At 41.3% G+C, this 16,436-nt stretch overlaps 1 protein-coding gene across 1 annotated transcript; it reads left to right on the top strand.

Annotated features, from left to right (window-relative positions):
• The first annotated feature begins 647 nt into the window (after positions 1-647).
• On the top strand, positions 648-15,141 carry SLC15A3 (solute carrier family 15 member 3). The gene is given in 12 exon segments (XM_088145143.1): positions 648-729; positions 732-785; positions 788-1,209; positions 3,517-3,605; positions 3,607-3,801; positions 5,854-5,903; positions 5,906-6,015; positions 9,974-10,084; positions 11,978-12,146; positions 14,153-14,311; positions 14,532-14,690; positions 14,968-15,141. Coding segments are annotated over 12 exon segments (1,737 nt in total). The 3' UTR covers positions 15,105-15,141.
• Positions 15,142-16,436: the final 1,295 nt, after the last annotated feature.

Below are 16,436 nucleotides of genomic sequence, written 5' to 3' on the forward strand. Positions count from 1 at the left end.
TTAGCATAGATACCGAATGTTCTGTCTCTTATAAGGAAGGAAGTGAATAGGGCAGTACCTAAGTAAGCAGTTTATCGCATTATCACCCTGACTCATTCATGGAACGTTATGAAAGTCCAAATGTTGTGGTAACCCTTTTCTGTCTTGTTTCTTGTTTCTTTTTCTTTTTTGTGGACACATGCAAAAAATTTTATAGAAGAAAATCTGGAATACTGTAACTGTATAAGGTTTTTGACTGATAGCATTAGGGACACTTCACTTGGGGCTGATCCTACCTAAAAATATGTTGTCTGTCAGAGGCTCCCCTATGTCATGTAGTTCTGCCTTGATAGACACAGGCAATTTGGCTGTGTGTGTGTGTTTGTGTGTGTTTAAAGCAGATGCAAAAGGGGTGGTACTGGAAAAGGGGCAGGGGAAAACATGCAAAGAGTCCCATGAAAAAGAAGTCCATCTTGGCCAGCGTAATGTGAATGTTTCCTTTCAGGGAAATGAGCGGTCATGTGATGCCTGTGTTGGAGGAGAGAAATGGAGAAGTGAATGCTGCACTGAAAGGCTTGAAGAAGATAAGAGATCAGGAAATAAAAGCCAGCATAGAAAGATCCAGAGAGAAATGGCAAAAACAAAGACTCTGAGATAGGGCCTCCACCATGGTCTCCCGGGAAGCTCAAGGGGAGCGCAATCCCCTTTTCGAGCAGAAGGAAGCCCTCAGTGGGCCAGCCCCATCTTCCTTTGAGGCAGAAAGGCTGCCTGTCTGGCTGTGCTGCTGGTGGAGATCCCGGAGCGAGCACTTTCTTTGGTATCATCTCCAACCTTGTCTTGTACCTCAACAGCAGTACCTTCAATTGGGGTGGCTCTCAGGCTTCTCAGGCAGCTTTGGTCTTCATAGGGGCCTCCTACCTGCTCTCCCCCATCGGGGTCTGGCTCACAGATGCTTACCTAGGTCGCTACTGGACTATTGTGTTCAGCTTCCTCCTCTACCTTCTCTCAGCAAGCCTGTTGCCCACCACGGCCTCACAGGAGGGGCACCTCTGGCTGTGCAGAGAGATGCCAGCATACCCAATACAGCCCTCGTGCCAAGGTAACATCTCAGGGTGTGAGCAAGAGCTGCCAAGTCCATACTGTGCCTCTCTCCTGTACACTGGTCTACTGATCCTGGCCCTTGGCATCAGCTCTGTGAAAGCCAACCTCACTCCGTTTGGTGCTGATCAGGTGAGAGATCTTCTCTCAGATCCATTCTTTATTTGTTTATTTCAAGGCAAAAATCAAGGAATGATTTTTAAATTTTTCATTGGGTTGCTGGGATGGTTCTGTCTCCAATAATCCTCAGCTTTTTGTCTCTGGGCTCTTAAAAACATATTTTGATGTAATGCAATGTATTTTACTGTTTAATGTTTACTGATTTGATATTTGTGCCATGCTTTCTGATACACATTTTCAAAATTATTGCCATCTGAAACAAGTTAAAATCAGTAAGACTATAGGAAGACACAATAATAATTCAGTTAAATTAGGCAAAGATAGAAAAGGCCTCTGAAAATTAAAGGAACTTTACCTGCTACTAAAAAGGCAAAGCTCTGTGGGAAAAATATTCCAGAGCTGGGGAAGTGCTTCCAGCAATCATGATGTGTCATTATATACCCTCCTCCCCATCAAGATGATCTCTAGGCCACGTAGCTAAAGCAGCACCCTTAATGCAAAAGAGAGAGCAATTTACAGCCTTGGAGGGGACCTGAGCTTTATACTACAGCAAAAATTCTTTAGAATGAGGAAAAAGAGTACATAGTAAACTTCCTATAAAACAGTTTAAGGAAAGAAAGAACATAATCAGTGGTTAATTTGCTGTGTGGAAGCAGTGATGGCAGCAGAACAGCAGAATAGCATTTTTTCCCTTCCAAATCAGAAGTCCCGTAGCACTCCTGTAATGCTAACTCTTTCTTGTTTAGAAATCCTGAGGTTATCCATTCATCTCTCTTTTTCAAATCATATGGATCTTTCCTCACTATTCAGTTAAAGTGGTGGTCTTAAGCTGTTAAACAATTTATTGTCCCTTGTGTCAATCCCTATCTTGCCTCTGTTGCATCTGTCACATCGAAATGGTGGTGTCCCAGTTGACGCAATTGACGCAAACCAACATTACATCAAAATGACAACATAGATATAATAACATCATGAAATGAACTTCATACTTGCATTCTGAAGTCTGATGCAAGTATGTAGGTCATGGTTTTTGCAAGGGGGATTTTGTTACTTGTCCCCCTTGCCACCTCTATGGATCCCTGACAGTCAAGCTTTGCTCCTGTTCCTTTCAAATCACTACTGGGAAAAATATCCACTAATCAGAGCACAGCAGCAGGAACAGGGAAGGCCTGGGGTTGCTAAGCAGACTAGAACAAATATATTCCTCTTTGTTAAATAAAATGATGGTGGCCTGCTCATTTCTCACCTACCTTATTGGAAGCTGGGGGAGAAGTTGATGTCAAATCAGAGTGGAAGATGGGGAGATGACTGCTCTAAAGGGAACTCGGGAAACAAAGTGTTAATGGAGAGGACTAACTCTTGGAGAGACAGGGTTGCAGTGGAAGATGGCTAATGACCACAGAGGATGCACCTCGGCCTCCCAACCTGCCTCTGATGAGATCCACAATAGCTGACTTTGCCTCCAAGCTAGGGGGCAGCAAAGCATGATGAATTTTACACCCCTTGGGGCTATGATGGGATAATGTTGGTTTAAGGGGAAAATGTTGCTTTAAGACTAGTATTTCTAATAAAGATTTAAAGTTGTTTCAAGCACAGCCTGGAGATGATATGAAGGCAATATCATGCAAGCAAGGGTGTGACTCTGCTGTGTAAAGTACAAGCAGGGATAGGGCCTAGTTTCAGCGCCACTTAATTCCTCCACAGCTGGAAGAGCAGTGCCACTTGCCAAAGGAAAGCTTTCACACACCCCATTCCTTCTCTTTCCCCCCAGCCAACACTTATCCTTTCATTATCAAACCTGGGCCCAAATTCCTCTGTTCCTTCATCCTTTCCCAGGTGCAAGGAACTGCTGCTTTCTGTACAGAGCAATAGAGAGTCATCTCCTTTCCCAGAGGATAAAACACGACAGAGTTTTATTCATATGCAAAGAGTCACTTTGTGTGAGATGGGAGGCTATATAAATATGATAAATAAATAAATAAATAAAATATTCACATTTTCTTTTATCTGCATTCCAGTGATGCTCTTTATATGCATTCTGTACTTGCCAATAATTTAACAAAAGTTGCTAAATTATATAAATGCTTATTAGTCTGAGCCCGCTTTATATTTGGATGTACTAAAAGAAAAAAAGAAGGAAGGAAGGAAGGAAGGAAGGAAGGAAGGAAGGAAGGAAGGAAGGAAGGAAGGAAGGAAGGAAGGAAGGAAAAGAGAAATTGACAAACACATAACTGACTGGACAATTCTTACAGGGCTTAGCATATTAGGGACTAATTCAGGAAGAAGGAGCCTCACTCTGTTCTCTTTTTCTCATTCCAGGTGACAGACCGTGGCCCAGATGCTACCCGGCGTTTCTTCAACTGGTTCTACTGGAGCATTAACATTGAGGCTGTGCTTTCGCTGCTTGTCACAGAATGTGGACTTCCTGATTGGTTATGCTATTCCTGCTGTCTGCCTGGCCCTGGCCCTTGTAATCTTCCTCCTATCTGCCCCCATCTTTGTCACAAAGCCAGCTGCTGGCAGCCAAGTCCCCACCATGTACTATTTGGCTTTCCAGAACAGCTGTTGTGGCAAAGCACTGCAGAAGGTGACCAGAAAAATCAGGTAAGGCAGAAAGATGCCTCTTTGCGCAAGGTGGCCTGTGCAGGGTTACTTGTCCCCTCTGTGGTAGCAGCCATCTGGACTCATGCATTGGCACTGAACGAGTCTCAGCAGCCCACTTCCATCTGCTTGGACAAGGCCTTTGAAGTAAACTTGGCTTCTCTGAATTTAGGACTGGGCTATACACCTCTTAAAGCCTGTGGCTGTCCCTGCAAGCCACATAGCGCAATGACTTGAGGGCATGTTCAGGAGAAGGAAATGGTAGAACACGTGAGTATGGACAGACTTTACTATTTTTATGGTGCAGGAGGAATATCCAAGGAACTCCTTGTGGATTATCAGCAAAAAAAAAAAAAAGGATTTAATTAAATCTAACTAAAACTAAAGGAGCTTGTTTTCTGCTTGCAGAGCATTTTTTTAAAAACAAACAAACAAACATGGGGAAGCATTATAAAATGGCAATCCCTCACTGCAGCTTGAAAACATACAGCCCTTGACTCAAGGGTAGAGTTGGTAAAATGGGCTGTATGTTTTCAAGCTGCAGTGAGGGATTGCCGTTTTATAATGCTTCCCCATCATCTTCTGATTTGTTTACATGGATGAAACTCCAAGGTTAAACCATGGGAGGAGAGAGAGCTTTTCCATTTTTATTTGGAATTCATGAGTGAAAATTGCGTAAGTAGAGCCATTAAATAAGGGGGTGGGCAGGAAATCTTCAAATTGCATTAGAAGAAGCAGTGCAGTCTTCTCCCTCACCAGGTATACAAGAAGCTGCGTTCTACTGGCAGGGCTTGTGCACGGCCGAAGGCAATAATATGGTGGGGTGGGGAGGTGAGAGATTGTTTTGGCTGGTCACAATTTGGCAGCACACTCAAGGCTTCGCATTCTGTGTGTTCCAGGCAAATTGTGGTTTATTCAACAAACCGGTTAAACCTCATACCGTAGCTCAGTGTTTGAGGACTGAGTCAGAGCAGTGGTGCATCCATCTCAGGAAAACGTTGCTGTTTATAACTGGTGGTACCTTTCCAGAATTTTAGATTTTCTCAGGCCTGACTAGAGCTGCTAGATGAAACTTGGGACCTTTTGCGTTTGAATCATGAGCGGAACCACTGAGCAATGTCCCTTCCCCACAAGGTTTCTCTGGCAGCATGAACAGCAGGAAGAGAATTCCTTACTTCACTTGAGCACTTATTTCTTAGATTTAGTTCCAGCCTTTCCTTCAGGAGTCCCTGACAATGTACGTAGTGCTTCCTTCTCCCGTTTTTCCCCACAACAACAACCCGGTGGGGTAGATTGGGCTCAGGCCCAAAGTCATTCAGTGTGCTTCCATGGCTAGGGGTGGACTTGAATCTGAGTCTTCCCAGTGCGAGTCCAATTCATTATCACTGTGCTAGCCCCACTGGGTAAACCAGACCAGGAAATCAGCTCCACAAGAAGGCTAAAACTACTTTTATGGAGATTGGCCATAAGAACAGAATCTTGCGGGTCTGATTGTGCTGTATCTTCTCCTCCTCCTTTTTATAATTCAGTGGATTAGGGAGGTGTCTGCCTGAGCATTTCCAAATATTATCTCATTATTCTAGAGTGAAAAAGATTTCAGCCCCTTTTGCCTAGGCAGTGCAGTAGATTCTACCTATCTCCATCAAGTTCATCTTCCTTACTCTCTACACATTGTTGCCGAGGTCCTACAGGCAACTGTTTACGCATTCTCAGTCACCAGACTGATGGGTCCTGCAATCTTGGTGAGAAAAAGCTGGATACCATTGAGCAGGATTACAGAAGGTTGCAGTTGAAGTAAAAGCTGTAATGCGTATAAATTAACAGGAAGTGAAACTGCCATTTTGAAGAAACTAGTTTGCTACCTATGAACCCCAGAATGTGGTTCTGATCATGTCTGATAACAGTTCTTCCCAGTCTGGTGCCCTCCAGTAGTCGGAAAACAGCTTCCAGCTGGCTATGGATTATGGGAGATGTAGTCTGACCCATCTGGGGGTGCTCCTTTTTAGGAAAAGCTGTTTTAGATCCAAACATCTTTCTTCTCCTTTTTCTCTACAGGGCAAGCAATCCCCTCTTGGAAGCGGAAGGGCCTGATCCCCTTTCAGGGGAAGGAACCAGCCCACGGGGTCTTCACATGAATACGCCTCCAACCTCCAAGTGATGGCAAAGATCCTGCCAGTTCTGCTCACCCTGATCCCATACTGGATGGTTTACTTCCAGGTAGCAAACCTACAGGGCAGTGCTTCATTCATACGGGAGGATGCTCTGATCAGTGGGTAGAAGAGCCAGAAGGAGCAGAAGAAAAAGTAGTAGGTTTGAGGTGTTCTGGGAGGGAGCATTTAACTGGGAAAATCCTCTGAAGAGAATGCCATTTTTAATTTGCACTTTAATAGTGAGCACTTGCTTAGTATCTATTTACAGATTTATATTCCATCTTCCCCCACTATCTATCTGTCTGTCTGTCTGTCTACCTATTTATCTATACACACAATCTATCTACACACACACATACAATAAGATTAAACAATAATAACGTAAAAATGAATTGGTTAAAAGTGAAGCTACAAAAGGACAGCAGCAAAAATCCAGTGTTAGATGAAGCCTTTTAGTTGAATGGTTGGAAATATAAGGGAGTTGCCTAGCAACAAAATTACCAAAAAAAAGTGGCCAGCAAGCAGCTTCTTTGGGCAAGCCTTCCCTGATTGCAGGGCCATTTAGAAAAGGTCTGTTCTCTGCTCACTATTTGCTAGTTCCATCCTGGGGGAGCCCCAGAGAAGACTCTTGAGATTGATTTCAGTGAAAAGGGGACTTCAGGCAGATACATTTTTCTTCTTTGCAGTTTAACATAATTGGAAGATTCTGCGTCACACAGGAATCTCAGATGCCTCAGAAAAGATGTAGCATCTTCAAAAATGTTAAAAGTTCTTTTTTTTTTTTAGTGGACAATTTATATACAGCTGCATTTTCTCTCCCAAAAAGTACTTTCAGCATTACAGATGCATACCTAAAAATGTAAAGTGCTGTCTGACTGACCGGGTCATAGGTATGGAGCACTTCACACCTGCTGCGGCCGGTTAGCTGGGTAAGGTGGCAAACAGCTAAATCTATTGTTCCAAGCAAATTTTGTACCAAACATAATTTTCTGCTGGCTCAAGGAGTGGTGGATTGCGCTTCAGCATGGCCATCTGGCTGTGCCCAAGGGCAGGCCGTGGGGTAAGTGAGGCTCTGTCTGAGGACTGAATTTGGTTTTCCCTTCTTAAGTGTGGGATTGAGTGCAGGCTGCTTATACCCATTCCTGCAATGTTTGAGCCAAGACCCTCAGAGGCAGCTGCAGGAACAGTTCTGAGGATTTGGGGAAGGAAAATGCTGGCCAGGTGGAAAATCCGTGTCCTAATGCTAGGATCTCTCCAGTGTTTCAGAAAAGCTGCCCTCATATTTCCAGGAGATGCCAAAGGTTGAACCTGATATCTATTATATGAAAAAGATGTGCTTCATCACCAGACTACAGCCGTTCTGCTCTTTTTCCACGCCATCTGTTTCTCTGTATTGCCTATTTCAGTTGTGCTCTGGTGAAGGACAATTAACCTTGAGAAACATGTCATAATTTTGGGGTGGCAGCCTGAGATCTCTATATAAAATGGGAATCCTGCCTTCTGTAGATTGCATATTTGTGGCAACTCGAGTTTGATCTTTGAAATGTTGTCTGTAGACAAGCAAGAGAGAGCTCCAGAATCTTTCAGACATGTAGAAAAGGGGATTTCAGCTCATACCAGGAAAAGAAATTCTCCTGCATCTTTTTTCTATCAGTCCTCATTCATTTTCACAAAAGAGCATTTCCTTTAGAAATTCTTTCAAAGAAAAAAAGCATTTCAGTGAAACGTTCATAGGTGTGGCGGGTTGTTCTTGCACTTAGGGAGTTAGTTATAAGATAGTCAGCCAAAATATGGGTGTGAATATTCTTTTATTGTTCAAACCTCCCTCTGGAAGTTTGGAGAAAGGATTGCCGTGCTTCCATTAAATGGTACTGTTAGCAATAAGAGGAGTCCTATACTAATAAATAGTTGAATAGTTTTTCTTTACTTTTAAGAAATTTGGAGAAATCATCCACCTAATATCTGTGTCATTAAATTGGATGGAGAATCCTGGAAGACTAATTTGGGCAGATTTTTTTCTGTGTAGAAAAACAACATTCATATCTCCAGGTTCTTTGACGGATTGATTGATTGATTGATTGATTGATTGATTGATATAGCCATTATATAGCCATGATTTTACTCAGTCTTTAGAGAAAATCCCCACACTGTGTAGCCTGATCATGCACAACATGAAAATAGCTTGGTCTTTTCCCCAGATAAACTCTGCCCAATTATTAGCAGGAAGGGAGATTCCATTAGGCTTCAGCCCGTGCAAAATTCAGATTAAACCCACTGAATAAATAGTAGCCAGATTCACCTCAATAGCATTAACCTGCCAGGTTTCAGGCATTCTAAATCGTTGAAAAAGATTGGATAGAGAAAAATAAAAGCCTTCCACTTTTATTTCTCCCCTGATGCCTGTTTGCTATTATAACACAGCAATAAAGTTGATAAATGATTGCAATAAACTGAATGAAATGTGCACTTAAAAAGCAAAAACATGTAAGTCTGTATGTTTCTATAGCCTTTTTTTAAGGAATTGTAAATCCTTGTTATGCACTGAATTTAGATTGCCAAGAAAATTTAGAAACAATTATTCTAAAAAAATACATGGGTAAGAAAAGAAGAAGACAACAGGGATCCACTGGATTATCCTTAACCCCCTTTCCCCAAAATTTTGACAGTAGGGTTCATCAGGAAAGGGAAAGGAGAGTAACAGAGCAGCCGTATACACGGACTGTATGCTCAGCCATATCGATTGAAAAGGTCATCTCCTGAGTAGCTGTTGATTGCAAAAGATGTGTCCTGAAAGTTACTGGCTGCTCATTGTGAATGACTGGTTGGTTCCTGTGGAGTAATCAGGGACTATTGCAGCGATTGTAGAGAGAATATAAGGCAGCTGTGATACAAGGAGTGAGTGAACAGTGAGAACCGAAAGGAGTTTTTGGGGAATACAATTCTGTATAAGGAAGAGGATCAAAGAAAGAAGAAAGCCAAGGCAAGAGTGATAAACAGAAATAAGAAATGAATGCCTACCTTAGATTTCAAGAGAACAGATTTTATTAAACATAAGTATGTTTCCATGATGGAAGAAACTCATCCGAAGAGGCAACTAGAATGAATAGGAGTTTCTAAAAATGGAAATACTAAAAGTATCATCACAAAGAAAATGAAGAAACTGAAGAAAAAAAAAAGCAACAGCAGCAGAACAACCAATGTGGTTGCACAAAAAGCTTATTAAATTTTTTAAAAAACATACAGTAAGGTAGAAGAGAGATAGGTGTTTATTTAATTTCTCATTTACGTCTTCTAAAACATCAATTAGACAGATGACATAAGAAGTGGACGGGATAATTGTTATTCTAGAAGACAAACAAAATTCAAAATATCTTGCTTTGTTAGAGAAATGGGCTGAATACGAAGTTCTTCATTTAGGAAAAATAAATGAACATGCATAGGAGGAGAGACAACTTGCTTGGTAATCATATATATGAATGGTAGGAAAAGTTTCTTAACTAAAACAGCAGTTCAGCAATGAAACAAATACCAAAGGGAGAGTGGGAGTTCACTTTCACTAGGTGTGTTCAAGCAGATGAACAGCCATCTGTCAGGGATACTCTCATTTGGATTCCTGTACTGACTGGGGGGATGGGGGGAAGTTGATGGCCTGCACTTTCCAACTCATCCTACATCATAATTGCCATATCTGATTAGCTATGTTATGATATTACAAAGAGTCTATTACAGGACACTTTTAACCAGCATTGCCATGTGACATGCTTAGATAATGAGCCTCACCATTCCATGAAGGTGGATAGGGTCTTCTGTTGAAGACACAAGATAAGAATTTATTAATTTTCCCCAGCTTAGTGCCTTTCTAATGTATTAAGCTTCAATTCCCATAATCACCAGCCATCATAATCCAACATGTCTCAGGGCTGTCAGGTTTAGCCTACACTATTTTACTACAGGAAAGCTATATAGACAAACTTTTAAGTTTCATGCATGTTTCTTTAATAATACCCCTTTCTATTGAATTTTAGATGCAGTCAACCTATTACTTGCAGGGCCTCCATCTCTCCATCCCCAACATCTTTCAGAAAAGTCATATGAACAACAGTGCATTCTCAACAGCCATAGATACTGGCTATACGGTAAGCTATTGGGCAGTTCAGCCAATCAGTTTGGGTTGTTTCATGTTCTAAGAAGGAGTTTGGCTGTGACAGTGTCATTGGTCTAGTGGTTAAAGCATCAGACTAGAAACCAGGAGACAGTGAGTTCTAGTCCCGCCTTAGGCATGAAATCCAGCTGGGTGACCTTGGGCTGGTCACTCCCTCTCAGCCCACGACATCAGGCTCGAGTGGCAAGCCGGTCAGTCACTTCCCGTTGTAACCAATGGATCAACATTCAGTTAATTCAGAAAAAAAAATGCAGTCCCTGCACCTGTGGGAAAAACGCTAGGAAGAAAAAAAAATGTTTCATTCAGAAATACATTGGCACTGGGACAAATGTGGCCCCTCTCAAATCATAATAAATGTCCCCCTGATGGAGAGGTTACAAGTGTTCAACAGCTCACATGAAGGGCCACTGCCCAATGTAGATGTGTTAAGAAATATATAGCTCTGTTGAGTGGAAGGAAAGTGATTGTTTATGGAGTGAAGCAGCATGAAACAGATACTTTCAATTCTCCTCAAAGAACCCAAATACAGTCCCTATTTTTGTAAGCAGGAAACCTCCTGACCAACTGCATATGTCATAGTTAGTTATGATTATAGGCCTGGGTTACCACAGACAGAAGAGAAACTGTTCTATTTTCTTTCAAGCCACAAGTTGGGTTGTGGTAGAGGAATTGCTGAAACAGGAGAAAGGAGAGTGTGTATAAGTAGGAGAGCGAGGATTCTTGAAAACTACCTTTGACACTTTTGTTGATTTTGAACTTTTTCTCAAAGAGATCTATTTCAGGATGAGAACAAAATAGTTGTTCTTCGTATTTTAATTTGTATTCCCATCACCATCCATTTAGATCTAGCTGGTCAACACGTTTGTTTGTGGTTAAGAGGCTCCTACTACAGTTCAACTGAACTCTGAGGCAAAGGTGGCTCATTATTGCTGAGAATCTGTGGCATGACATCTTGAACTCTAACCACAGCCAAAGTAATACTATCCCCCCAAAAAACTAAAAAAAGAGGGGGAAGGGACTGCACGTATGCGATGCAGCACTGCTCCTTTCAATTGCTGGATCATTCACCACACATTTCTCGCTGCCCCAGCCAACAGAAATGTGACTGCCCCAGTTTACAGAATGGTCTTGCTGAAAGCTGATTGACATGACTAAGGCATATAATATTCTACAGAAATCTGTTGAAATGTCTGGACAAAAGTGCAATGGTAACCAAGAGAAGCATTTGCTTTTCTTGCAAATCATTTTCAGCGGGAACAATGTGCTAAAAGCTTTTTGACTGTACATAATCAATCTATGATAATCAGGAGTAGACTATGATTTCAGGTGTTCTCCATCTGCATTTCACAAGCCTGAACAAGAGCACTGAGAATGGATGCTAGTTGAGGGAATCTGTGCAGATACTGGCATTAAAAGAAGCAGTGTCATGGTACATCGATGGGTATTCAATTCACAACTCCATCCACATCCCCTAGCACTTTTTGTATCACTTCTAGTAGCCATTCCTAATGCTGTTAGTGGGAGAGAACTTGTAAGATATAAGCAGTTGCACAAGTATTGGAAGTGTCTGTGAAACTCTGCATAGATCTACACAATATGACAGTTTGGTTTGGTGTATTGACTCTTTAGAGGTCCAGAAAATCAGCAGCCTTTTTCTGTAATGGAAAAGAACTCAACTGGCAACAGTGGTTAAGGTGTTGGACTAGGAGCAGGGAGACCCAGATTCTAGTCCATAGAAACTCATTGAGTGAGTTTGGGCTGCTCTCTTTCAAGCCAACCTACCTTAAAGGTGTTGGAGGGGGGGCACAGAATAGGTTTTGTACTCGCTTATATGGGGGAGGGGGATTTACAGTTTCTCTCTCTTCAGCTCCCAGGGGCCTGGCTCCTTCTAGCCAATGTAGTGGTTCTGCTGATCCTCATTCCATTGAAGGATTGGGTGGTAGACCCATTCCTAGCAAAGAAGAAGCTTCTGCCATCAGCACTGAGGAGGATGGCTCTAGTCATGTTCTTTGGCCTTGGCTCGGTCCTATTAGCAGGTAAGCATTTCGTCCATAAGTTTGTACTAACCACTAAGTTAGTATCAACAGTGTCAATAGTGATGTTTGCTTCTATGGATAGACTGTGTTCAAAAGCTGTTATGGAAGAAATGGCAGATGAGGAACAAGTTTTATTTAACAAGACAGAGATGGCATCAAAAGTGTATCTACAAATGACAGGCTATGAAATGGCACGGAAAAGGATGTCTCACTGGACATACAAAAGAAACCAGTTGATGTTTCAAAAATCAAAAGGGAAATACAAATAATAAACCAAGAGAGTGTCCTGGATAATTTAATTATTAGCTTCCCCTGGTTACCCCCCAAGTTAAGATTTTGAATTGGTGATACACATTCACTCTCTCTTTCTGAACTGGCTCTCTATTGACATAAAGGCAAGACTGGCTAATATTATTCCATGTGGTCAAAGTTTAATGCAGTGCTAAAAAAACATGATTTTTTAAAAAGTTTGATTTCCTCTTCTTTTCCCCTTTCCTGTGGTTTTTCTTTTCATTTACACCTTCTTGCTCCCTCCTTTGTATATTAAAGCAAATAAAGGTTTAAAAAACCATTTCTCCTTACAGCTGAAATGCAATGTTGGCCACCTTCACTTCTGCACCCTGAAAGAAGGCAATGCACATCATTTCTATATTGTCGTGAAAATGCTACTCATGTACTTGCTGACTCCCCCATTTGGATTACTGCAATCAGCTCTACATGGTGCCGCCGTCAAAGACACCTTGAAAAATACAGCAACCCATGTCTTGGTGAATCAAATTTGCTGTAATCACCTAAAACCTGTTTTATGGTTGCTGCACTGGTTAACAATAGCTTTCCTGGTGCAACTCAAAGTGCTGGTTTTGACCAATAGAGCCTTGTAAAGCTTGGCACCAGGGTACTTACGTGATTCCTTCTCTGCATAGAAGTGGCCAGCTCAACTCACCCCACGCTACCACATCTTTTAATGGTCCCTTTTAAAGTACATGAAGTGAAGACAGGGGCTCATGGACAGTTGCAAGTCCCATATTATGGAATAACCTCCCTCTGGAAATTAGGGTACTTCCTTCATTGTTAGCTTTCCAGAAATAATTAAAGACAAAGCATTTCTGGAGGGTTTTGAGGAGAGAATAGTCATCATTATACATTTATCATATTATTGCAGATGTTGTTTTATCTTGATTTTAGTCTTTTTTGAAGTTTTTATGATGTAAAATGCCAGGAGTTTTTTTTAAGTCTGGCAGTATAAAAATGTAATCAGTCAATCAAGTAGTTAATAGGAGCCTGACTCAAGGGAAACAACGCCGTTATTTTGTATAGTGCTGTCTGTGCCTCAGTAATTAAGAATCTTGATAATTAACATTTAAGCCATCATTTGCTCTCTGGAGACTGAATGTACAAGTGCCTGGCATCGTAAGCTCTCCCTGATGACAATCCATAGCTGTTCCAAGGATGTTCCAATGATCTCCTTGAACCCCGTCAGTCTCTCTTATCCATTGTCTACATCCCTCATCCTTGCCAAGTATAATCTTTTCTTCTAGTCCTTCATTTGCTCACGTCCCACACTCAAAGTATGTAGTGCTTTCCATGTGCTGATCATCAGTGCAAGTGCACAGTTTTAATTTGATCCAGAATTTGTTCTTATTGCAGTCCATGGTACTATTAATAACCATCTCCAAAGCAACAGTTTGAAAGTGCCTGTCTTCTTTCACTTTCTCAGTGTCCAGTTTTCAGAGCAATCCTAACAACTTTTCAAAACAACACCAAGAGGACCATTCAAAGCTTTAACTGGGAAGCAGGACACTGAAGTGCTTCGTATGGCTCCTTTTTTAACAGGATATGCTATTGTTGGTTAAGGATATTCTTAATAAATATTATATACCCAATATAACAAAAATATGACCACATATTCTCTATTTAAAAAAAAATCTGCCTCAACTATGAGTATGCTATCATGTATGTCCTTCACGATATCTTGTTCAGGATCCAAGCATTCTTCTCCTCTCTAGGCTTTCTGGAGACTAAGCGGCTGCAATATGTGAACAACAATCACACAATCACACAACAAATTGGGAAAGATGAATACTTTGCAGCCCCAATCTCCATCTTGTGGCAAATCCCTCAATATTTACTCATTGGAATCAGTGAAATCTTTGCCAGCATTCCAGGTAAGCCAGAGAACAAGGCTTTATTCCCTGTCGTTCCTAAATCAGCATTAAACCAGGATTTCCTGATCTGGAGGTAGTGCAGCTTAACTGCACCAAGAGATGAAAGAGCACAGGGCCACAGTTCTCACTGTGGCTTCAGAAGCCTTGAACTGTCCCTCAAACCTAACTGAAATGGGCTCCTCTAGCTTGGTAACCCTATGAATTCTTCCTGTTTTCCCAGGGCTGGAGTTTGCCTATTCTGAAGCTCCCAGATCCATGCAAGGAGTGATCATGGGTCTTTTCTTCTTCATTTCTGGAGTTGGATCCCCTTTAGGACCTGGCCTCCTCACTTTACTCTCCCTGCCAGCCACTGGTTGGATGCACTGTCCAGAAGATTTTGGTGAGTATCTGCCATATCCCCAGGGCAGTTCTTCCACTAAGGACAATGGGGAAGCCAAGAGAGTTCAAGGGGTTTTCACGGGGTTCTCCAGCAAACTTGAATGTCTGTTGGTAATGGCAAGCAGACTGGAGGTGACCTAGAGAAAATTATTCAAAAATGTGGTGTCAAGAGACTGTTGTACACAGAGGATTCCTAGACCTGCGAATGCTACAGAATGCAAGAAGACATCTTCCTGCTGCTGTATACTAAAGGCTCTCTTGCTCTCTCTGTTTCCTAGGAAACATCAACAAATGTCGGATGGATTATTATTTCTTCCACCTAGGTGGGATTCAGGCAGCAACATGTGTCCTCTTTATCTGGGTCTCCATCCGCTATGAGCGTCAGCAGCGATCCTCCAGCCGAGGGAATAACTGATAGTACTTTTTAGGACTGCAAGAAGGCGCCTTTCCTCTCCAGTTCTCAGCACGCTGTTCGATGCCATGGCTGTTGCAGAGAGTTAACTGATTCAAATGTTGTGAAAGCTATATTAATAAATTAGAGGAAATAATCCAGACGACTACCAACAATGGCAGCTAATCAGGATACTAAGAACTACAGCTTCTTATTCAAAGTTCTTATTCTTATTTACATTTTCCAGAAACTGAATGTGAATGATGGAGTTATGGGGAGCTTGAAGCTAAGATTACCCTAGGGTATTAACTACTCTATGTAAATTAAATAGATCATTCCCAGAAGTGTTCTTGCCCCTCTTAGTACTTACAATCCCCTTTGAGCTAAACCATCTTTTGGGAAGGCAAAATTAAATCCTCAGAAAAAGGAGAAAGTCATACATACTGTATATACCTGTACATAGACATACTTGGGAGATCTGAAAATCATCAGAAGCTTCTGATACTCTCCAGCCAAAGATCAGTGTTGCAAATGGAGACTTCATGGGGATCATAGTGATGGAATAAATGTATTGATAGCTAACTTTTGTTAATGTAATAGGAAGGTATTAGAAGATTTTCTTTTTCGGCAACCTACCACAGTCTTAACGATGCACATTACCAGTAGCAGCATTTTTTCCTATAAATAATGCATTGTCCTTCATCTGTGGGCATGAAAATCTTTGCTCTCAAATATTGTTGGATGTGACATGTGAAGAGTACAGAAATATCACATTATATATTATGCATATGGGCATATATAATGGGAGTTACAGTTATGTGACCGTACGTGCACATAGCAACTAGCTTTCATTTTGGAGAAATGCACTTCTGCATTCATGTACAAAAACTTAAAGAACTTAAAAAAAAAACTTCAGGAAATTGTTTGATATTGATATAAAATCCATTATTCCTTTCAGGATGGCAAGAATGGAAAGTACAAGTATTCTTGCAAAATCTAAGAGACAAAATTGAAAAGGAGATTTTTCCCAAGTAATTGGTGTGAAAAATGTCCAGCATGTGCAGATCCAAAGTGATACAGTAATTAAAATCAAGCCTTTTTGATCTGTATTGGAACATCAAACACACTGCACTGGGCTTGCTTATTTCTGATCCACCTTTCCAAGCATTCAATTTGCTCTTGAATTTCTAAAACTCAAATTGCTGTTAACTCTCTATAGAATTTAAGGTGGACCAAACTAAAAAACAGCTATTGTATGGGCCTAAACCTACTTTTATTAGAATAGCTGTAGTAACAGAATCTTGCAAGTCTGTGTGTGTCTCCCTTCTATCCTCTTTTATCTTTATGTGAATAGAG

The sequence above is a fragment of the Python bivittatus genome, unplaced genomic scaffold (assembly GCF_059951505.1).
Source record: "Python bivittatus isolate LINGU-HERP-01145 unplaced genomic scaffold, Pbiv_v1 ctg000480_np1212, whole genome shotgun sequence".
NCBI lineage: Eukaryota > Metazoa > Chordata > Lepidosauria > Squamata > Pythonidae > Python > Python bivittatus.